This window comes from Salvelinus alpinus, chromosome 15 (genome assembly GCF_045679555.1).
Source record: "Salvelinus alpinus chromosome 15, SLU_Salpinus.1, whole genome shotgun sequence".
Taxonomy (NCBI): domain Eukaryota; kingdom Metazoa; phylum Chordata; class Actinopteri; order Salmoniformes; family Salmonidae; genus Salvelinus; species Salvelinus alpinus.
The window spans coordinates 34657764-34682108 of NC_092100.1; the positions used below are offsets into that span (position 1 = coordinate 34657764).

At 42.1% G+C, this 24345-nt stretch overlaps 1 protein-coding gene and 1 pseudogene across 3 annotated transcripts in view; both read left to right on the forward strand.

Annotated features, from left to right (window-relative positions):
* LOC139540501 (receptor-interacting serine/threonine-protein kinase 3-like) overlaps positions 1–2292 on the forward strand; it is a 35700-nt gene extending 33408 nt beyond the window's left edge. For 2 of the 3 annotated variants that reach the window (XM_071344385.1, XM_071344386.1), the window contains exons 11-12: positions 1644–1892; positions 2123–2292. In XM_071344385.1, coding sequence (XP_071200486.1) covers positions 1644–1892; positions 2123–2142 — 269 coding nt within the window. In that variant the 3' untranslated portion in view covers positions 2143–2292. Of the gene's footprint in view, positions 1–1643; positions 1893–2122 lie in introns of those variants that run through there. The other variant, XM_071344387.1, reaches the window with a different exon arrangement.
* Positions 2293–18872: 16580 nt separating this feature from the next.
* On the forward strand, positions 18873–23419 carry LOC139540502 (receptor-interacting serine/threonine-protein kinase 3-like; annotated as a pseudogene).
* The last annotated feature ends 926 nt before the right edge of the window (positions 23420–24345 follow it).

Below are 24345 nucleotides of genomic sequence, written 5' to 3' on the forward strand. Positions count from 1 at the left end.
TGGAGCGCGATGTGCCCGTCTCCGAAGCCTGACCAGGAGACCGCCTCGTTTGCCCCTTTTACGGCGTCGCACAGGGTCGCCGGCTGGGATCAGATCCATTGTATTGGGTGGAAGGCAAAACACTGGATCCGTTTCGGGAAAGTCATATTCCTGGTAGGAACGATGATGAGTTGACGTTAATCGTATATTCAGTAGTTCCTCCCGACTGTATGTAATGAAACCTAAGATTACCTGGGGTACCGATGTAAGAAATAACACATAAAAAAACAAAATACTGCATATTTTCCAAGGAACGCGAAGCGAGGCGGCCATCTCTTTTTTCGGCGCCGGAAGTTCATAATAATAATATAATTGCTCCTACATGCATATGGTCCGTTGCAGCTTTCGCCCATTTGTCATTATATGTTGTCCTGTCTGTCTGTCCTGTCTGCATATCCTGTTTGCCACCCCAAGTCACTGCCTGTGAAATATCCCTTGATATGATTTTGTTGTTGTGCAGAAAGATAAACAGTCAGTCAGGCACAGATGAGACTAATCAAAAGGAAAATGGCTAAATCAACCTTTTCCAAAGCTTTGCTGAAACATTAACCTCTTCTAGTTAAAGATTTAGATAAGCAGCACCCCCCCTCCCTTTTTGTAAGCTTTTCTTTCTCTTCTGTTGGTAACATCTCAAATACATTTATATTCCCGTTATTTACCAATGTTAAATCTCTGTCTCTGCTGCCCTGGGATCAGCTGTAATGTTGATGATCTACACATTGATTTCATTGTATATCCCACCAGGGGACAATCTGGTGTTTTTAGATAGAATTCAGGCTATGTTAGATCAAATCCAGACAGTAACTATTCTTTTAGCAGGTGATCTAAATCATACATTTGATTAGATTGACAGACGTAGTAATAAAACGGGGCACATTTAGAGAACCTCCAAAGAGGCTGAAAAATGTAATTTCTGCAAATCATTTACAGGAAACCTAGAGATTGCTATTTCCAACTGCAAAGACTAACTTTTTTTCTCAAAATAAGAAAAGTTATTCAAGAATTAACTACATGTTTTTTCTCTAAAAATGTGCTCAAAAATATACTGGACTAAAAAAATCATGATATAGTCTTCTCCCCAGTCTAGCCAGGTTCAATCTGCAGTCATGGAGACAAAGCAGTATGGTAATATAACCTGCCTTGTTTGCATGAGATACATGCTGAAATATTACTGAACTAGTGTTGTAAGAAGATACGTCAAAAAATGGAACAAAAAATGTTCTGTACTTGACCAGATTCACACTGAGATGAATAAATAGATGACCTAAAGTCAGGAGTCTATCAATCTGCAAAACAACAGTATGCATATTACTGAGGAAATATTCATAATGGAAAATATGGCATGCTCAACTCTTAAAAAAGCTTTGTTGGGTGCAGATATGAAATGCATTTTAATAACTCAGATTGTGAGTACTGAATGTCATTTTCATTCAGGAAACTATTCTGATGCAAGGTCTTTCTTATGTCATGTTTGTCAGATGATGCCGAAAGAAAAACTTCTGTATTTCGGTCTCACCTGTATAGTCCTGTACATTCATGGTTGAATTCACTGAAAATCAATCATTCTTTAAGGTTGTTTGAGTAACAGATGTTATCTAACCCAGGTGCCCAATTTGTGGATGATAACATGGAAAAACTTGTTCAAAGGATTACCATGGTGATGCCAATAGCAGATGGCCTGCACCAGAGGAAAATGATCCATGATGAGGATTACTCTGAAATCACTGCGGCCCAAACCAGTATGTCCAAGATGAGAAAGCTGTATGTGGCCCTGAAACCAGGAGGAGCGGTGGCTAAATCAGCCTTTTACCAAATTCTACTGGAACAACAAACTCTTCTAGTTGAAGAACTGGGTAAGCTCTTCTCTCTCCTCTTTTGGTATCATAAGTATCTATCAGTGAAATATATGTGTATTCCAGTCCCTGCTCCCCTGGAATGAGCTGTAATGTTGATTATCTATCATGAGTTTGAATGGAGAAGGTGATGGTTTATTATGGGGCTGCAAAGTTCCCCCTAGCCACCCTATAATTCTTAACCCTGCACACAACTGATTATTTCCCTTTGTTGTCCTATATGACTACAGGTGGGGTTGGCCAGAAATGAAGTCATAACTTGAGCGGCTTCTACAGTCTTGGTCTGGACGGACTTTTTTTCAAATCTCACACATTGCCTCAGAAATATTGGTCCTTTCACACCACTGTTGTCAAACAACAATTTGGAACAAAATAAATAAAATAAAAATATTGAATCACATCATGTCTTTTCCTGGTTGCTTAAGTGTTCAGACTGCCTACCGAAGACAGCGAACTAGGACCCGGACTGGGATTTGCCTCCAGACAAGAGAAGTCATACAAAAACCTTGACATCTGAATCTTTAATGGTTTTACTATATAAGATTTTGAAAAACAGTGTTTGTGAATCACAGGAGGCTGGGGAGGAGGTGACGGCTCATAGTAAAGGCTGGAATGGAGCAAATTGAATGCCGTTACATTCATTCCGTTCCAGCCTTTACTATGAGGTCGTCCTCCCCAAATAAGGTGCCACCAGCCACCTGTGGTGGGAATGCTGCCAATGTCTCACCATTATGCCTTAAACATACATGGTAACATATTCATTTGAAAAAAAATGTTGATCCAATACTACATCTGTGAAATATAAGAGTTTGCCAATGTGGTGAGTGTTCAGGTCCAGGTGGTGGATAGGATACATTTTTACTCACAGTGTAAAGTTGCTCTTTATTCTACAGAAAATCACTGTGTAAACACAAATCATCACTACATGTGCACTTTATAACTGTGTCAGCTTGGAGAGCAGCCCATATAGACCTGTATTTACAAGCAGCCCATTTAGTATATATTCTGCTCTTTTAAAGTGGGACTGAAAGCGTTTTAGCAACAGGACATCTTATTAAAATCTGTTTGTATACACCCCCATTTTCTGGAAAGCGAGCACTTAGATACATGGTCATTTTCACATTTTCATGAAGTCTTAGAATGTTTGGGAATGATGTGTACTAAGGAATTTGTGAAAATTCAATAGCAATATAGAGTGGGAAAGTGGCCACACGTTTGGACAATAAATAGACACTGCAGTAAATTTAACCTAATAAAAACATCTGTCTAGTCCAGAACTGGAGTCCACGCAGACCGGTGCTCCATAGCCAATCTGAGTATTCAGTATTCAGATCCCTTGTCTTTTTTCACATTACAGCCTTATTCTAAAATTGATTAAATATTTATTTTCTTCAATCTACACACAAACCCCACAATGACAAAGCAAAAACTGTTTTTTAGAAATGTTTTGCAAATGTATTACAGATAAATACAGAAATACCTAATTTACATAAGTATTCAGACCCTTTGCTATAAGACTCAAAATTGCGCTCAGGTGCGTCCTGTTTCCTTTGATCATCCTTGAGATGTTTCTACAACTTGATTGGAGTCCACCTGTGGTAAATTCAATTGATTGGACATTTTTTGGAAAGGCACACACCTGTCTATATAAAGTCCCACAGTTGACAGTGTCAAAACCAAAACCAAGCCATGAGGTGGAAGGAATTGTCCGTAGAGCTCTGAGACAGGATTGTGTCAAGGCACAGATCTGGGGAAGGGTACCAAAAAAATTCTGAAATATTGAAGGTCCACAAGAACACAGTTCCCTCCATCATTCTAAAATGGAAGAAGTTTAGAACCACCAAGACTCTTCCTAGAGCTGGCCGCCCATCCAAACTGAGCATTCGGGGGGAGTAGGGCCTTGGTCAGGGAGGTGACCAAGTACCCGATGGCCAATCTGACAGAGCTACAGAGTGGAAATGGGAGTACCATCCAGAAGGACACACATCTCTACAGCACTCCACCACCTACCTTTATGGTAGAGTGGCCAAACAGAAGCCACTCATCAGTAAAAGGCACATTAAAGCCCACTTGTAGTTTGCCAAAAGGCACCTAAAGGGATCTCAGAACATGAGAAACAAGATTCTCTGGTCTCATGAAACCAAGATTGAAAACTTTTGCCTGAATGACAAGCATCACATCTGAAGCAAACCTGGCACCATCCCTATGGTGAAGCATGATGGTGGCAGCATCATGCTGTTGGGACGTTTTTCAGCGGCAGGGACTGGGAGACTAGTCAGGATCGGGGGAAAGATAAACAAAGTACAGAGAGATCTTTGATGAAAACCTGCTCCAGGGCGCTTAGGATCTCAGACAGGACCTTACAACAGGACAACGACCCTAAGTACACAGCCAAGACAATGCAGGTATGGTTTCGGGACATAAGTCTCTGAATGTCCGTGTGTGGCCCAGCTAGAACCCGGACGTGAACCTGTTCGAACATCTCTAGAGAGACCTGAAAATAGCTGTGCAGCGACGCTCCCCATCCAACGTGACAAAGCTTGAGAGGATCTGTAGAGAAGAATGGGAAAAACTCCCCAAAAACATGTGTGCCAAGCTTGTAGCGTCATACCCAAAAAGACTATAGGCTGTAATCGCTGCCAAAGGCACATCATTAAAGTACTGAGTAAAGGGTCTGAATTCTTATGTACTTTAAATGTGATGTTTCCGTTTTTCGGGGCAAAAAAATATAAAATCCTGTTTTTGCTTTGTCATTATTTTGTGTAGTTTGATGAGGGAAAAAAACTATTTAATCAATTAAAGAATAAGGCTGTAATGTAACAAAATGTGGAGAAAGTCAAGGGGTATGAATAATTTCCGAATGCGCTGTATATGCCAACAAGAAATGCGCCACAATGGCCTGTCATCATTCACTTCGAACTGTGTGTTTACAGGCAATTTAACAGCTCGACTTTAGATCAGCAAAAGCAAAAAAAATAAAAGCCCCAAAATAAACTTGAATGCATTTCTGCAAATATGTAGCTAAATACCACACCAGACCTCTTACATTTGGGAACTTCACAGTCTTATTGATCAAACAACCGTAAAAAGTTAGGCTATCTTTCCCTAAGTGCACATCAACAACAACAAGAAAAATAACTAAAGCTAGCCAGAGCAAGATGTGCTAAAATCTAACAAAGGAACATTAGATAAACCCTCTCAAACTTTTTCAGCTTTTGTTGGCCTTCAAAATTGCACGGATAACCGATGGGGAAAATCCTGCTTGTCCTTCTGCAGTTTGCCTGCCAATTCATGCGTTATCCCAACCAAGCACCCAAGTTAACAGGCTAAAGTTGGCTAGCTTACTAGCTAGCTACTTCCAGACACAAATGACAGAACACCTCACTGACCATTTTTATATAGACCATTTGTGACTAACAATTGCTTTTTTTGCCTACGTTTACTGACACCGGCCATATTCAGCGGGTCTTGTGCATTCGTAAATTCATCAGTTATTCTGCGCTCTGGCCCACTCAGACAAGAGTCTCTGAAATCAGAGTAGATAGCTAGCTAGAGTGAATTTGCAAATGCAAGAGATATGCTAACTAGATAACTAGCAAAGCAATTCACATTTCTTGCTAGCTAACCAAATGACATGTGCTTCAAAAGTTGTGTAGCCACCGAAAAGCGATAAGAAGGGATAAAGTCACTCACTAACCCACTCCTCCAATGACATGAAGTCCACCTGGCGGCTAGCTACAGTTGAAGTCGGAGTTTACATACACCTTAGCCAAATACATTTAAACTCAGTTTTTCACAATTCCTGACATTTAATCATAGTAAAAATTCCCTGTCTTAGGTCAGTTAGGATCACCACTTTATGTTTGGAATGTGAAATGTCAGAATAATTGTAGAGAGAATGATTTATTTCAGCTTTTATTTCTTTCATCACATTCCCAGTGGGTCAGAAGTTTACATACACTCAATTAGTATTTGGTAACATTGCCTTTAAATTGTTTAACTTGGATCAAACATTTCGGGTAGCCTTCCACAAGCTTCCCACAATAAGCTGGGTAAATTTTGGCCCATTCCTCCTGACAGAGCTGGTGTAACTGAGTCAGGTTTGTAGGCCTCCTTGCCCGCACACACTTTTTCAGTTCTGCACACAAATTTTCTACAGGATTGAGGTCAAGGCTTTGTAATGGCCACTCCAATACCTTGACGTTGTGGTCCATTAAGCCATTTTGCCACAACTTTGGAAGTATGCTTGGAGTCATTGTCCATTTGGAAGACTCATTTGCGACCAAACTTTAACTTCCTGACTGATGTCTTGAGATGATGCTTCAATATATCCACATACTTTTTCTGCCTCATGATGCCATCTATTTTATGAAGTGCACCAGTCCCTCTTGCAGAAAAGCACCCCCACAACATGATGCTGCCACCCCCATGCTTCACGGTTGTGATGGTGTTCTACGGCTTGCAAGCCTCCCCTTTTTACTCCAAACATAACATTGGTCATTATGGCCAAACAGTTCTATTTTTGTTTCATCAGACCAGAGGACATTTCTCCAAAAAGTATGATCTTTGTCCCCATGTGCAGTTGCAAACCATAGTCTGGCTTTTTTTATGGCGGTTTCGGAGCAGTGGCTTCTTCCTTGCTGAGCGGCCTATCAGGTTATGTCGATATAGGACTCGTTATACTGTGGATATAGATACTTTTGTACCCATTTCCTCCAACATCTTCACAAGGTCCTTTGCTGTTCAGTGATTGATTTGTACTTTTCGCACCAAAGTACGTTCATCTCTAGGAGACAGAACGTGTCTCCTTCCTGAGCGGTATGACGGCTGCATGGTCCCATGGTGTTTATACTTGCGTACTATTGTTTGTACAGATGAACGTGATACCTTCAGGCGTTTGGAAATTGCTCCCAAGGAAGAACCAGACTTGTGGTCTACAATTTTTTCTGAGGTCTTGGCTGATTTCTTTTGATTTTCCCATGATGTCAAGCAAAGAGGCACTGAGTTTGAAGGTAGGCCTTGAAATACATACACAGGTACACCTCAAATTAACTCAAATGATGTCAATTAGCCTATCAGAAGCTTCTAAAGCCATAACATAATTTTCTGGAATTTTCCAAGCTGTTTAAAGGCACAGTCAACTTAGTGTATGTAAACTTCTGACCCACTGGAATTGTGATACAGTGAATTATTGGTGAAATAATCTGTCTGTAAACAATTGTTGGAAATATTACTTGTGTCATGCACAAAGTAGATGTTCTAACCAACTTGCCAAAACTATAGTTTGTTAACAAGACATTTGTGGAGTGGTTGAAAAACAAGTTTTAATGACTACAACCTAAGTGAATGTAAACTTCAGACTTCAACTGTATATCACGGAACTAGAATGACATTCACTCTCTCTCTCTACATCTCTCTGCTCTGATAGACATGAGACTGCAACTCACATTCATCGTTCATTTCCTTATAGAATCATAGACCGCCAAAGGTTCTTTGCCTAAGTTACAGAATTACTGCTGTCTGTTCAGAAAGAAATGAAATAATTAATAATAGCCTACTACACCCTGAGAAGGCCTATAATTTAGCCACAGAGGATCAATAGCTTCTCTTTAAAAAAATTGCCTAGTTGTGGATTGTGTGTAGCCCAATAACAAGGCATAGCCTACAGTCAGGAACACTCTGCAAATCTGTCAGTGAACAGCATGCAGACAAAACATGCCTTTCGCAATATTTCAAATACATTCACGGGAAAACACAGGTTGGAAAGAAAATGGCTTCTGCTGAAAAGAGAAGACTAATCTGTCTGCTCTAAGCTATCAAAATGTTTGACCAACTTCAAAATATTATGCATGATTGGGTGAGTCAGTTAAACTGGAAAGCATTTTCAGGACTATAATTTCCTCCTCATCTTGTATCCTACAATATGTCACCACACACCTAGGCAATTGATGGATTCAAGGTCATTTTTATTGATCTCCGATTCTCAGTTTGTTAGTGTCAAAGTAGCCTGTCATTTCGACCATTTGTGCAGTATTAAAAGGCCACATTTTCCCCAGACCCTAGGCTACCAAAAATGTTCCTCATTTCTGTAAGTGCTTCTATTTGCAACTTCCGTAAGTGCCTCTATTCTAGTGCTCTATGCAACTATGCTAATGCAGTGATATGCATGCAATGCTTTATTATAAAGGCTAAAAAAATTCTCATGCATTCCGGTACCTCAGAGCTTCCCAGGTCACCCCCCTCTTGTGCTAACTTTTTGTTCTGGCACCGCCTGATTTTCAAATTAAGCACTGAATATACTGTATTGTACCAAATGGAGTCAATCAAATTTAGATACCAAATCCTACGAATTGCACTGCGGCCAGGTAGGTTTCTGCACAAAGCAAGATTGACACATATTATTATTATATATATCATTATCATATTGTTAAAATGTTTTATGTTTTAAGTACATTTTGAAGAACGACACACAGAGGAGAACATTTCAGGTCTCCTGAGTGCAAACTTGAACGTTGTGAAAATTCTGTGCAACTTTCAGCGCATTTACTGTGAACACTGAGGTTGTACTCGCTTTAAGTTCGTTTTAAAAGTGGTCAAGTAGGCTACTGTTGCTATTTGATCATAATATAGGCTTACCAGAGTGGCCTACCATCAAAAACAATGGAGAAAATGCATCACATAACATTCTAACATGTAAATAGCTGTTCTATTATTCAGCATACAGTAGCACCCAATGTGTGGTGTTCGATGAAGGGCCTACATTCCATGAGACTTTTGAAAAAAACATGCAGGGGTTGACATATCCATTAAAAATGTTGTGTTTAATTAATGCAAGAAACTATTTTACAAAATCAAATGCATTATTATTCCCATACCATTATTACAGAGAATCAGTCAAATTATGCTGCCCTCTGCCTATTGGCTACTACGCTTATTCAAGCTTGACTCATAATACACCACTGCCCCTTAAAAAAAAGGATCTCTTTACCCCACTTGCTTTTCAAAAATGCATAGAAATGTACTTTTTGTGCTCTTGTAGGAAGCAGTCAATCCTCAATTGTGGACTACAAATTATAACTGGGCTAAAATCACTAACTAGCAAAGGATATGAACAAATGTGCACAGGTGGCTACATGCAGCTCTTGCTTTGATCTCAAAACAAGCACATCTACTCACAACTGCTCATGCTGTAAACATAGTTCCATTTAAAGTGAATGGCACAGATCCATATATGGAAATGCTCTATTTGCATATATGCTTACTGCAGCTCTGATTGGTTATGGGCTGAGTCTTGCCTGCACTCCGATGCATTCTGCCTACAAAAAAATCTCTTGCATAGTTTTGCATACAATCCTTGCATGGTTTGTTTTGTTTCAGTGCGTTGCACTGAAAGTGGCTAATATTACAATGAATCGATGACAATTCCCACAGTAAAGGGAAAAGTTGACAGTGTTAACTAAAGGGGGAAAACTCTAGAAAGTAGAGTGAAGTTCAATCTCGTGTTTCTCTGCACAGGCTGATATTTCTTCTGTGGCAGTCTTGAGGAGCTGCATGACGCGCTCCTCAATAATAAACAATAGTGAGGTAGCTATGAGTAGATAGAATGTGGGTGGAATTAAATTTAATCTGTAGGCGAAAGAAACGCACAACTGTTTAAGCGAGGTGCTGGAACACTTGAAAAAGAAAAGGAGAGCCGCACACTGGAAATTCTAGTTACACACAATATTGATACTTATTTTGAATAAAAATTCAAATTCCTGGCGACAGGGCACTCCTACAGGACAATCGGGTTCAGCTTCCGAGTTGGACGGTCCACGGTGGCAGGTATTGTCCGCTCTGTGGCACAAGCCATTTGAGACTGAAATCATGCCTGTCCCCAAAGAGAAAGACTGGAGGGCCATCGCTGCTGAGTTCCTGGAGAGGTGGGATTTCCCCAACTGTCTTGGATCCATTGACAGGAAACATGTAGTAATCCAGGCGCCACCCTGCTCGGGTTCACAATTCTACAACTACAAGGTTACATATTCAGTTGTACTCTTGGATTTTTTCGGTGCTAACTACTGTTTCCGTGTAGTCGATGTTGGTGCTTATGGCAAGGGAACTGATGGCAGACCCTCCTGGACTCTGCCTTCAGCCAGGCACTTCAGGACAGCACCCTATAGATAACCACCACCTGCATCACTGAAGACTGGAGACCCATCCCCCCCTTCCCTTTGAGGCCCAACCTCATAAGGCCAGCTGCCATTGCCTGTAAGGATCTTCAACAAACGACTGTCCAGAGCAAGGTTAGCTGTTGGACACGGCATATGGTCACTTACCTGATGTCACCAAGGAAGGTGCCACCACCTACCCCAGACAGGCACTCCAGGTGATACTTCTCATCACCAGCAGGTGAAGTCCCATGGCAGCATGCCACGGAGTGAAGGTTATTTTAAGAACCATCCACCATTGTCCATAAAATATTTTTTTCCCCTCAGATTATTTAATGTCTCATAGTCTCTCTTCATTTGGAAGTCATATTGAGTGAATTTGGGAGTAAAGACCACACTATAACCCCTTCCCTCCCTTTAACATCAGTATAATGCACACCTGGCATGGTACATCAGGTGAGCAGGAGCTCTAATTAAGGTTATACGACATACAGTTACTTTGACAACAATGGGAAAGGGTAACCTAGGGTGAAAACAATTAGCACAGTTTTCCACCATCTTCACTGGTCTGACAACAAAACGCAGGTGGACAAAAAAATGAATTAGGAAGTGATTGGGTTTTTACTTTCATCTTGTCTTAGACTCTTTCCTCTGTACACCTTTGCAGATCTAATTGAGATACTAAGAAACAAATTAAATGAAAAACATTACAGGAGAAAGTACAAGAAAGAACATGACTGGTATGTGCGTTATTGCCTGCCTTCTCCCCTATGGTTAGCCACCACCATTCATCTCGACAGCCTCCTCAGGCAGAGGGAGATAAAAGGGCGTGGCATTGGACACGTGAGGTGCCTCGAGGAGAAGAGCAGTGTGTGTTTGTCTCTGTAAATAAGAAAATAATGTGTATGCATAACACAAACAGTTCCATTACCCTGGTTTTCAGGTGGTTTTAAATGAAAGAAATCTATTCACCTTTAGACCAACAAGAGAATCTGTGAATTCTCTGGTGTGTGAGTTTCAATTCAGTCAATTCAGAAATCTATGTAACACTAATAATGAATGCTATCCTAAGAATTTAGTAACAATTAACTTTATGAATTGACGGAATTTAAACAGAATTGACACGTGTGTGAAAGGAAAGGTACAATGAGGGAGGTCAAAACAATAGCAACCAGACAACTCCTCTCTTCCTCCTGTCGTTCCTGTGAGCTGACTATCTTGACTCCATCCCTGGTAGGGAAGAGAAAAACAACACATACAAGCATTACATAATACCATAGAATTTAGATTTATGTTTACTAAATACTGCTTGTGTAGTGTAGTTAGTGGCATAAATATTGTAAGAGTGTGGTACAGTTGGTAATTCTTGCTGTGCACTTTGAGATCAAAAGATTAATATGACAGGCACATATTTAGACAGCAAACTGTTGTTTCAGGGTATTTTCAAACCCAACTATACATTTGACTCATATTAATCCTTTGATCTGAAATACCAATTAGCGTACATGAGTATGCAAAAATGACCCCACTTTACTTCACTGTCGCAATACTTGACACATCCTGTGTTGTGGATTAAAAAAGAACCATTGAACTTGAATCTTAACTGGGCTGCTGCTTTTCTTTGCCGAGGCAGCCTCTTCAGGGTTAGAACCAGGCACATGGCAAAGAGGGTCTCTTCCTCCTCCTTCCTGTGAGCATCAGGTTGGGCTGCTTTCCTCTCGACAGCTTGGAAGAGCCTCTGCTGAAATTAGTTGAGTGGATAAGGGGGCTGGTACCTCCAATGACGCCTGGTGTGAAGTTGTTCCTCTTCGTTTTTCTGCACGTGTTTCTCCACGGCCACAACCCGTTTGAGGTCCTCAGTGGTCACTTCGGTGAGGGTCATAATAATCTCACCAGGTCCCTGGTCCAGAGGTGCTTCCTCCATTCCAGTGTCTGCCATGGCTGCACCGGTGATGGTCAAACTTGCGGATGACGTAGACGTCGTAGAGGGTCACGCTGCACCGGTGGAGGACATACTGAAGATGACATAGAGGGTCACGCTGCACCAGTGGAGGACATATTTGTAGATGACGTAGAGTGTTTAGCTGCACCAGTGGAGGACATACTTGAAGATGACGTACAGGGTCTAGCTGCACCAGTGGAGGACATACTTGAAGATGACGTAGAGTGTTTAGCTGCACCAGTGGAGGACATACTTGAAGATGACGTAGAGTGTCTAGCTGCACCGGTGGTAGACATACTTGAAGATGACGTAGAGTGTTTAGCTGCACCAGTGGAGGACATACTTGAAGATGACGTACAGGGTCTAGCTGCACCAGTGGAGGACATACTTGTAGATGACGTAGAGGGTCACACTGCACCGGTGGTGAACATATTTGTAGATGACGTAGAGGGTCTAGCTGCACCGGTGGAGGACATACTTGTAGATGACGTAGAGTGTCTAGCTGCACCGGTGGAGGACATACTTGTAGATGACGTAGAGTGTCTCGCTGCACCGGTGGAGGACATACTTGTAGATGACGTAGAGGGTCACACTGCACCGGTAGAGGACATATTTGTAGATGACGTAGAGGGTCTAGCTGCACTGGTGGAGGACATACTTGTAGATGACGTAGAGGGTCACACTGCACCGGTGGAGGACATACTTGTAGATGACATAGAGGGTCACACTGCACCGGTGGAGGACATACTTGTAGATGACGTAGAGGGTCACACTGCACCGGTAGAGGACATATTTGTAGATGACGTAGAGGGTCACACTGTACCGGTGGAGGACATACTTGTAGATGACGTAGAGGGTCACACTGCACCGGTGGAGGACATACTTGTAGATGACGTAGAGTGTCTAGCTGCACTGGTGGAGGACATACTTGTAGATGACGTAGAGGGTCACACTGCACCGGTAGAGGACATATTTGTAGATGACGTAGAGTGTCTAGCTGCACCGGTGGAGGACATACTTGTAGATGACGTAGAGGGTCACACTGCACCGGTGGAGGACATACTTGTAGATGACGTAGAGGGTCACACTGCACCGGTAGAGGACATATTTGTAGATGACGTAGAGTGTCTAGCTGCACCGGTGGAGGACATACTTGTAGATGACGTAGAGTGTCTAGCTGCACCGGTAGAGGACATACTTGTAGATGACGTAGAGTGTTTCGCTGCACCGGTGGAGGACATACTTGTAGATGACGTAGAGTGTCTCGCTGCACCGGTGGAGGACATACTTGTAGATGACGTAGAGGGTCACACTGTACCGGTGGAGGACATATTGTAGATGACGTAGAGTGTCTAGCTGCACCGGTAGAGGACATATTTGTAGATGACGTAGAGTGTCTAGCTGCACCGGTAGAGGACATATTTGTAGATGACGTAGAGTGTCTAGCTGCACCGGTGGAGGACATACTTGTAGATGACGTAGAGTGTCTAGCTGCACCGGTAGAGGACATATTTGTAGATGACGTAGAGTGTCTAGCTGCACCGGTAGAGGACATATTTGTAGATGACGTAGAGGGTCTAGCTGCACCGGTGGAGGACATACTTGTAGATGACGTAGAGTGTCTCGCTGCACCGGTGGAGGACATACTTGTAGATGACGTAGAGGGTCACACTGTACCGGTGGAGGACATATTGTAGATGACGTAGAGGGTCTAGCTGCACCGGTAGAGGACATACTTGTAGATGACGTAGAGTGTCTAGCTGCACCGGTGGAGGACATACTTGTAGATGACGTAGAGTGTCTAGCTTCACCGGTGGAGGACATATTTGTAGATGACATAGAGGGTCTAGCTGCACCGGTGGAGGACATACTTGTAGATGACATAGAGGGTCTAGCTGCACCGGTGGAGGACATACTTGTAGATGACATAGAGGGTCTAGCTGCACCGGTGGAGGACATACTTGTAGATGACATAGAGGGTCTAGCTGCACCGGTAGAGGACATATTTGTAGATGACGTAGAGTGTCTAGCTGCACCGGTGGAGGACATACTTGTAGATGACGTAGAGGGTCTGCCTGCACCGGTGGAGGACATACTTGTAGATGACGTAGAGGGTCACACTGCACCGGTGGAGGACATACTTGTAGATGACGTAGAGGGTCTAGCTGCACTGGTGGAGGACATACTTGTAGATGACGTAGAGGGTCTAGCTGCACCGGTGGAGGACATATTGTAGATGACGTAGAGGGTCTAGCTGCACCGGTGGAGGACATACTTGTAGATGACGTAGAGGGTCTAGCTGCACTGGTGGAGGAAGTGGTCGCACTTACAGATGACGTTGAGGGTCTGGCTGTAAAATTTCCACTTGTTGCTCTAGGCACAATAAACGGATCCAGAAAATAAAGAATGTAGCAGAAGCGCCTGAAGTTGCTGACCCAGACCTCTCCTCCGCCCCTCGCTCTGATACCTGTCCCTGAGTCCTCTCCATTCCCTCCTACAGTCTTCTTCTACATAGTAATGAGTACATAAGCCAAACCATCACCTAGCAGAACTATAGTTATTAGATAGCGAACATGGACATGTCACCTACTGTACACACAGACACACTTATCTGACCAAATGATCAGAAGAATCAAAAAATAATTTCTATTACTATTTCTCTAACACACGGATATTTGGCCAAATTACCAGGGGTAGTAACTAGCATAATTTCTATGACCATCTCTCTCCCACAAACACAAATTTCATTGGCTAGGTTAGCAAGCTAGTTAGCCACATCTAGAAGTGTATTGCCAAACTGACCTGGAAATCCAACTATCGTGGACACTTATCTCCAAGCAGCATTTTTTGCGTTTCTGTCCCTGTAGCTGTCAGCAGATCTGTAAAAAAACACGGTTTTGATGATACTGTGAAAATGATTCTCTCCTCCATGTGTCCAACAACCGCATGCGACCGTCTGCAACACGTGTGTAGATACCGGGATTCTGTCACGCGGGACTAGGTGGGTGCAGGAATCAGGCGCAGAGAGAGTTCCACTGGGGTATATTGCTCTTTAATATGGCACACATAAAATATAAGCCCAACAAATACAGGGCGCGGACATATAACGTGACAACCCAAAAACCACAGGGTGTCAAGTGAAAGAAAGAAAATCCACCTCAGCCTACAATGCACACACGTAACAAAATAAAGACAATCCCGCACAAAACAAGGGCGGATCTACCTACTAAATATAGGGAAGCTCATTAACCGAAAACAACAGAAACACAGGTGAAACTAATAAGACAAAACAAACAGACAAACGAAAAAAGGGATCGGTGGCGGCTAGTAGGACGGTGACGACGACCGCCGAGCACCGCCCGAACAGGCAGGGGAGCCAACTTCGGCGGAAGTCGTGACAGATTCAGTATAGTTGTGTAGCTGCTCAAAATGTTATGCAGCATTGATGCAATGACGCTGTCGGCGCAATCAAGGCTTTAGAGGGAACATTGCAGAGGAGTATGAAAATGTTAAATGATATTTAAAAGAAGACATTGGGTCTGCAGAAGAACAGAGGATTGTGTTAGGTCTTACCCAGATTTTCCATGTCAATTGTTTCTGACTACCAGATTTTCAAAGAAGCACATGAACCCAGCAAAGAACTGGGCACGTACTTTCTAGTATCGTCAATAACAATCTCTTTCACATTCAAAGTAAGACTGATTTAATGTCACTTTTATTCATACAAAAAAAACAATTAGAGAAATAATTATAGAAAGAAAAGTCTCACACTTGGAAAGGGTTCTAGTATTGCTTCAAATAGCATTAGCTGAGGAAATGGTATGTTGGAGATAAAAAATAATAAAAAGTAACCTGGGTGTTTTTTCACACAAACTCGTCTTGTCCTGCTCAGGTTCCACACATTGAGCTGTAAAACTAAACAGATGTCTCTCACACTCCCTACATGGGGCTAAAATACTACAAACAAACATAAATAACAACAGCACATTAATTTGGCATTTTTACAAAACACAGCTTTATCCAGTGTCCACTTTTCTATTCTGGGTTCTGAAAATGAAAACAATGACAACAACAACAGAAGGAGAACTTTCTGTGGCCGGAGAGAGAGGAGCAGACAGGAGAGAGGGAATGGAAAATGTGTGAGTTCTGTTTATCCCTGCATCAGGCTTCCCAAGAAGACTGGCTGGCTGTCCTTCATGTAGCATGTTCCGTGTTTTGTGTCCATGTTAAGTCTCCTCTCGGTCTGTGTTTGAGTGGAGATGCTGATGTGAGTACTATAGCAGGCAGGCAAAGCAGTCTGTAGTCTCTATAGGGGATACTCTTCTCTGCAAAGTCTGTCTGTCTGTTGGTGAGAGAAGCAGAGGTGATTAAGTTTCCTTGGTCACTGCCTGTGGTGAGAGCTGTAGCAGACAGACAAAGAGGTCTGTAGTACTGTTGGTATTTAGTAGGCAGACAAACGGGTCTGTAGTCTTTCTCAACAGGGACGGATAAATCAGAATCAGGAAGTGAAGTCCACCTCAGATGACATGTGCCATAGACTCTGCACAAACACACAAACATATCTCCATGGACACAGTTGCCCTCTCCTTCCCCCCCCCCCCCCATGGGTCCCTAAGTGGTACGTTCCTCCCCATTAGCCTCCAGCTTGGTCCACCAAGATTGCTTTTCATCTTCACGAACTCAGGGGTGTTCTCCTGCTCCTCCTCATCCTTCTGCTGGTCCAACTCCAGCTAAACACAGACAGATAAGTGTGTTAGGTTAAATGTTAGTACAAGTACATTTTAGCTTGTAAACTTAACAAAAAAAGAAACGTCCCAATTTTCAGGACCCTGTCTTTCAAAGATAATTCGTAAAAATCCAAATAACTTCACAGATCTTCATTGTAAAGGGTTTAAGCACTGTTTCCCATGCGTGTTCAACGAACCATAAACAATTAATGAACATGCACCTGTGGAACGGTCGTTAAGACACTAACAGCTTACAGACGGTAGGCAAATAAGGTCATAGTTATGAAAACTTAGGACACTAAAGAGGCCTTTCTACTGACACCAAAAGAAAGATGCCCAGGGTCCCTACTCATCTGCGTGAACGTGCCTTAGGCATGCTGCAAGGAGGCATGAGGACTGCAGATGCAATTAATTGCAATGTCCGTACTGTGAGATGCCTAAGACAGCTCTACAGGGAGACAGGGCGGACAGCTGATCGTCCTCGCAGTGGCAGACCACGTGTAACAACACCTACACAGGATCGGTACATCCGAACATCACACCTGCGGGACAAGTACAGGATGGCAACAACAACTGTCTGAGTTACACCAGGAAAGCACAATCCCTCCATCAATTCTCAGACTGTCCGCAATAGGCTGAGAGGCTGGACTGAGGGCTTGTAGGCCTGTTGTAAGGCAGGTCCTCACCAGACATCATATCGAAGTAAACATGGAGTCACATGATGATATGGTGTGTGGTCCTCCCAATACATTTTGGAAAACCATGTAGTTTATTAGGCTACACATTAAATAACTTATGATGAACAGTCATAGGGTGGTGAAAGTGCAGGGAAACCTTGATGCCGCTTTACAAAAAATATTGAGGGTCTTATTCTGGAGACATGATGATCGTGATGATCGATGCTTGACTGCCATTTGACAAATAAAAAAACTATCTCTCTTAATAATCTCATCATGTACACTAGCATACCTGCACAGCCTTCCCGCACTGTATCTGTCTGCGAGCAGTTGGCTAGATCGTACCTGTCAAGACTAGAATAGCACATTTGCTATTTAACTCAACAGTTTTTGTGACAAAACTATCGGTAGAGTTGAAAATGGGAAATAAACACATTGAACTTCAGATTTTTTTTCGGTACATGAAAAAGTACATTTTGTGTGCAGTATGTCATCACACACCAATTACTATCCACAACAAGTCTGTTTGGTGGAAACACCAGTGGTGGGAAAATGGCCATAATTTCTTTATGCAGATATTCATATGAAAATTTATCTCCAATAGGATGGAAACTTAGTTTATATAGCATAATCAATAAATTGGATACTTTTCAAATAAAAACAGATGGCTAGTATAGTCTCAAATATTACACAATTATGCATGCTACACCATGCCACTGCATTCAATGCCATCTGGTGGAGAAAATGTGTCAAGTCCTGACTGTACAACTTCAACCTTTCTGACTCCACCCTCCTCTGATAAACAAAATGAGGTGGAAACACCTAAGATACTGAAGTGAGAGTAAAATAAATTAAGTGAAGATTCCATTTAAATACAGGAGAGTTACGGGGAACATAATTTCTTAAGCACGGTCACAGGTAAGGAAGTCATAGTATAATGAGTACAAGAAGCAATGGATACTCAGCTACTATCTAATCTTATACACATAATAATGTTATCATTATCAGGAGGTAAGTTGATGCACAGTAACATAGTGGAGAGACTGTGCCATGGTAAACTAAATGATAACTCAACATTGATATGTACTGTAATGCGAAGCTGAATAACATGCTTGAATCATACATCTGATTTGTGTTTGCTGATTTTTGAGATGATTATTTCAGAGACAATATGAGCTTTAGAGAGGTAGGAAATAAGTCAGCTATTATCATATCACACAAACTGGTAGTCCAGGGCAAAGGTTGAATGTGACTGATGATGTGCAATCCTGTAAACTGCTTTATCAGAGTGTTACGGATACAAGTATTCTGTGTGTATCCTGTGTGTATTTCTTTTCTCTCCTTCTCCCCTACTCACAGGTGACAATCATCATTCCCCAATCAGTCATCAATCAGTCGCTAATCGGAAGACACCTGCTCCTTTTCCCTTACCCAATCACAGTCCCTTTCCCTTGGTTTAAAAACCCTGTCAGTTGTGTTCTCTAGAGCTCAATCTCTCTGTCAATGCCATATGTCTGTAGATCCATTGTGTGGTTTGCAACTACATGTCACTTTGTCCCCACATGTGAGTATTGGTTTTGTTATGGTGTTTGAGTGTTTCTTTTGATAGTGGGAAAAGGGGGTAACCAGACAGTTCGCCCATGGGCATACACTACCCGTAGGTAAACTTTGTTTGAATAGGGCGGACCACCCACTGTATTTTTGGTTAGCTGTTGGTGAAGTAGGCTAGTCTAACTTAGGGGTATTTTTGAATTCTTATTTCTTTCCTTGGGTCCAGCTCAGCCCCTTTTTCCTGCCCCCCTTTACCGTGTGTTTAGAAATAAACCCTGAGTGTTTGACGGTAATTAAGTTGTCTTATTTCGTTCTCACCATTACTTTGTCACTGTTATAATTTGCGTGAGTTGTGTTACGGATCCCATTACCACCCCCCCCTGGATTGTCGGGCCAAAGGGATTCGTAACACAGAGGATAGGATGAACTTGGATGACTTGCACTGTTAAGGTACACAACATTTTTTTCCAAAAGGGTTCTTCGGTTGTCCCTATAGGAGAACCCTTTTTGGTGCTATGCAGAGCATTTGTGGAAAGGGTTTTACATGGAACTAAAAAGGGTTCTATCGGGACAGCTGAAGAACACTTATGTTCTTTATATCACCTTTTTTCTAAGAGTGAATGGAAAAACCTTATAAAGGACAGTGTTAGCTACAGTAGTGTCTCAAAGGAGAACCAATAACATGCGACTAGACTTGATGTGGAACTTATTTGATGCAAACACTGAATGCCATTACAGAGCATCTTGATTGACAGATGGGCCGGTCCAGCCCGGCAGCAGTAATTGGAAACAACAGTCTGGAGAACTGGAAAGTGATTGGTGCAGGAGGGTTTGGACAAGTCCACAAAGCCAGACATGTGAACTGGGGATTGGATGTGGCCATCGAGTTGCTACAATGTGGTGATGGGTAAATTGATTGTATGTCAATTAAATGAGTTTTACATTCTATTATAAACTGAATTGTCTTTCATGATGTCAACCATTTAAGTTAAGACAATATTCCTGTGTTGCCCTCACTCTCTCTGTCCACCCCCTCCCGTGTCCTCTCCTTCCCACCCTTAACTTTATCCCAGCTCTAGCGCTTCCCTGCATAATGAGGCAGAAATGATGAGCAAGGGTGCAAGCCTCCATGTGATAAGGATTTTTGGAGTGTACAAGGATTGTCCCCGCACTTGCAGACCTTCCTTTCAGCAGGGTCTTATGATGGAGAGGGGGACACTGGAATCCCTCCTGGACACCCTCTCTCTATCCACCTTGGCCCCACCCCCTTGCCTATCGCTTGGCCCACCAGATCGCTCTGGGGATAACTTCCTCCATTGCCTCATCCCACCCCTTCTGCATCAAGACCTAAAGCCCAATGTGCTGCTGGATGACAGCCTTAATGCCAAGGCAAGTTCCTGGTTCTGATTAGGCTTTAACTGGTGGGAGCATGAACTGAGGTTCAATAGCACTATTGCTTGTTGGAGTGTATTATTGAGGCAATATTATAATTATTATTATTGATATTACCATTCATTGATTAACTATTTCAACAAATATAGTTAGATGACATGAGTTATACTGCCAGTGATTGTAATGCATAAACCGAACATAAACTGAAGACTGTCTCTCTGTCTCTGTCTCTCTCTGTCTCTAGCTTGCAGATTTTGGCCTGGCCAAGGTCTCCTACAGTGTTTACAAGATGAGCAAAGAGTTCCCTGGGAAGGCTGGGGGGGACATCTAGTTACATGCCTCCTGAGGCTTTGGAAAATGTGTCATACAAACCCATTCGTGCCTTTGACATCTACAGGTACGTCACTAAATGCATCAAGAATAATCAATATGGACATATGACTTTACAATGACTCTTTCTATCTCTCTCTCACATTATCTTCAGCTATGGTATACGTCTGTGGTCCATCAACACTGTTCAGTCAAAGCCATATCCCAGTGAGTAACACTTACAATGAATACCCTCTTCATGATGCATTATACTCACATTCATTGCACTTTGCAATGCATAATAATGTTACATTATACTGCACAACATAGACAATAATAACTGTTCATAAACATTACATCAAAGTACATTCATAGAGAAATATGACAGGACTGTTTAAGACTTTTTGGAGCATCTTACCTTTACTCTTCAATCTCTTCTAGATGTACATGCCAGAGACTCCAGCAGGTTCTGTTTTCTCATCAAAGACAGAGGACAGAGGCCGTCCCTGGAGGCAGTGGACAAAGGGCAGGTTGAGGGGCTAGGGGACCTGGTGGAGCTCATGGAGAAGTGCTGGGACCATGAGCCCTCTAAGAGACCCCCCTTCAAGGGTAAGAGTACAGGAGTAATTGGAATATTCATTTTTTTATCAGTGTAGCTATACTCATCCAGTTAGGATTGTGTACATCTTCATTGTCATAACATAAGCATGTATGTCTTTATTTATGAGTTTTACACATCACTGATACGTGTCGTTTGGAACTCTTCCTGTTTATTTTTCAGAATGCTTCCTTGTGACAGAGTGTTTGAGAAGCACAAGGGGATACGCAATGCTGTCCATCAAGTACTTAAAAAACTGGTACAGAACAAGACACTAAAGCTACGTTCTAATATGTACACTAGTGTACCACTCGGAATAAACCAATGTATTTGTCATGCATTTAAGTGGTAATGCTTGTGTGGGCATTGGAACATACCATACTAATAACTGTCTCCTCCTTATTCTACTCTTCCCTCTATCATACCCTCTCTCTAGGACTCGGGAAGTGAGGGAAGTAAAACATCAGGTGTTGGCGCCCTCATGTATCTGCAAGTTCAAAGCCACATGGTATAACACTTTATAACAACTAATACTACTATTGAACTTAGCATCCAAGTATTGACTTGATCGAGTTCACCTAAATCATAGACCAAATATAGAATGTTAACCTTCCTTCCACAGCATGTCCAAATGACAAGATATGAAATGCATTTTAATAACTCAGATTGTGAGTACTGAATGTCATTATCATTCAGGAAACTATTCTGATGCAAGGTCTTTCTTATGTCATGTTTGTCAGATGATGCCGAAAGAAACTTCTGTATTTCGGTCTCACCTGTATAGTCCTGTACATTCATGGTTAGATTCACTGAAAATCAATCATTCTTTAAGGTTGTTTGAGTAACAGATGTTCTCTAACCCAGGTGCACAATTTGTGGATGATAACATGGAAAAACTTGTTCAAAGGATTGCCATGGTGATGCCAATAGCAGATGGCCTGTACCAGAAGAAAATGATCCATGATGAGGATTACTCTGAAATCACTGCGGCCCAACCCAGTATGGCAAAGTTGAGAGCTGTATTTGGCCCTGAAACCAGCAGAAGTGGCTAAATCAGCCTTCTACAAAATTCTACTGGAACAACAATCTCTTCTAGTCGAAGAACTGGGTAAGCTCTTCTCTCTCCTCTTTTGGTATCATAAGTATATATCAGTGAAATATATGTGTATTCCAGTCCCTGCTCCCCTGTAATCAGCTGTAATGTTTATCTATAATGGGTCAGGTCAGGGGGTCAGTCTGGTATATCTGGAGTACTTCTCCTGTGTTAATTTAGGTATGCTGTTTCTAATTCTCTTTCTTTTTCTCGGAGGACCTTAGCCCTAGGGCCATGCCTCAGGACTACCTGGCATGATGACTCCTTGCTGTCCCCAGTCCACCTGGCCGTACTGCTGCTCCAGTTTCAACTGTTCTGTCTGCGGCTATGGAACCCTGACCTGTTCACCAGACGTGCTACCTGTTCCAGACCTGCTGTTTTCAACTCTCTAGAGACAGCAGGAGCGGTAGAGATACTCTCAATGATCGGCTATGAAAAGCCAACTGACATTTACTCCTGAGGTGCTGACTTGTTGCACCCTCGACAACCACTGTGATTATTATTTGACCATGCTGGTCATTTATGAACATTTGAACATCTTGGCAATGTTCTGTTATCTCCTCCTGGCACAGCCAGAAGAGGACTGGCCACCCCTCATAGCCTGGTTCCTCTCTAGGTTTCTTCCTATGTTTTGGCCTTTCTAGGTAGTTTTTCCTAGCCATCATGCTTCTACACCTGCATTGCCTGCTGTTTGGGGTTTTAGGCTGGGTTTCTGTATAGCACTTCAATATATCAGCTGATGTAAGAAGGGTTATATAAATACATTTGATTTGATTTTGAATGGAGAGGTTGTTATGGGGCTGCAAAGTTCCCCCTAGCCCCCCTGTAATTCTAAACCATGCACACAATTGATTGTTTCCCTATGACTACAGGTGGGGTTGGCCAGAAATGAAGTCATAACTTGAGCGGCTTCTACAGTCATGGTCTTGACTTCCAGGAACCTGCTGGCCCACTACTCACTTTTTTTCTAGTCTTACTGTTGTCTCTCAACCGTTTAAATCTCACACATTACCTCAAATATTGGTCCTATCACACCACTGTTGTCAAACAACAATTTGTAAGAAAGTAAATAATGTTTTTCAAATTAATCACATGTCTTTTCGTGGTTGCTTAAGTGTTCAGACTGCCTACCTAAGACAGTGAACTAGGACCTGGACTGGGATTTGCCACCAGACAAGAAGTCATACAAAAACCTTGACATCTAAATCTTTAATGGTTTTACTATATAAGATTTTGAAAAACAGTCTGGGAATCACAGGAGGCTGGTGAGGAGAGGGCAGCTCATAATAAGGGCTGGAATAGAGTAAATGGAACAATCTAACACATTGAAACCATGAATTTGATGTGTTTGATACCATTCCATTCCAGCCATTACTATGAGCCCATCCTGCCCAACTAAGGTGCCACCTGTTGTGTGAATGCTGCCCATGTCTCACCATTATGCTTGTGAAACATATTCATTTGAAACATTTTATTGTGATCCAACAGTACACCTGTGATATCTAAGAGTTTGCCAATGTGATGAGTGTTCAGGTCCAGGTGGTGGATAGGATGAGGTTTTACTCAGTGTAAAGTTGCTCTTTATTCTACAGAAAATCACTGTGTAAACACACATCATCCCTACATTATATCTGTCTTCTATCACCTTAGAGACCAGTATTCACAAGCAGCACATGGAGAATATCCTTTGCTATTTAATTTAGTTATTTAATGTGATCGCATCTTTATGTATTGTGATTGCATAAGTAATTGCCTCTGAGGACAAAGTAATCTGTATCTAAATCTGACCTGTATTAACTCTGATCACCACTAGATGGTAGTCACTGACCAGATTATGTAGAATTAAATTTCTATCCAGAAAAGTAAATGTGCATTTGGTAAAGAATAGATATATTGTGTTTGGTGAAGCCTGTAGACCTGAGACCAGTGGGGTAGGTGGCAAGGCAGGATCAAATATTTCTGAGCTAGATCAACGTGTTCTGAATAAAACATGTCATTACATGTCTGTATATAA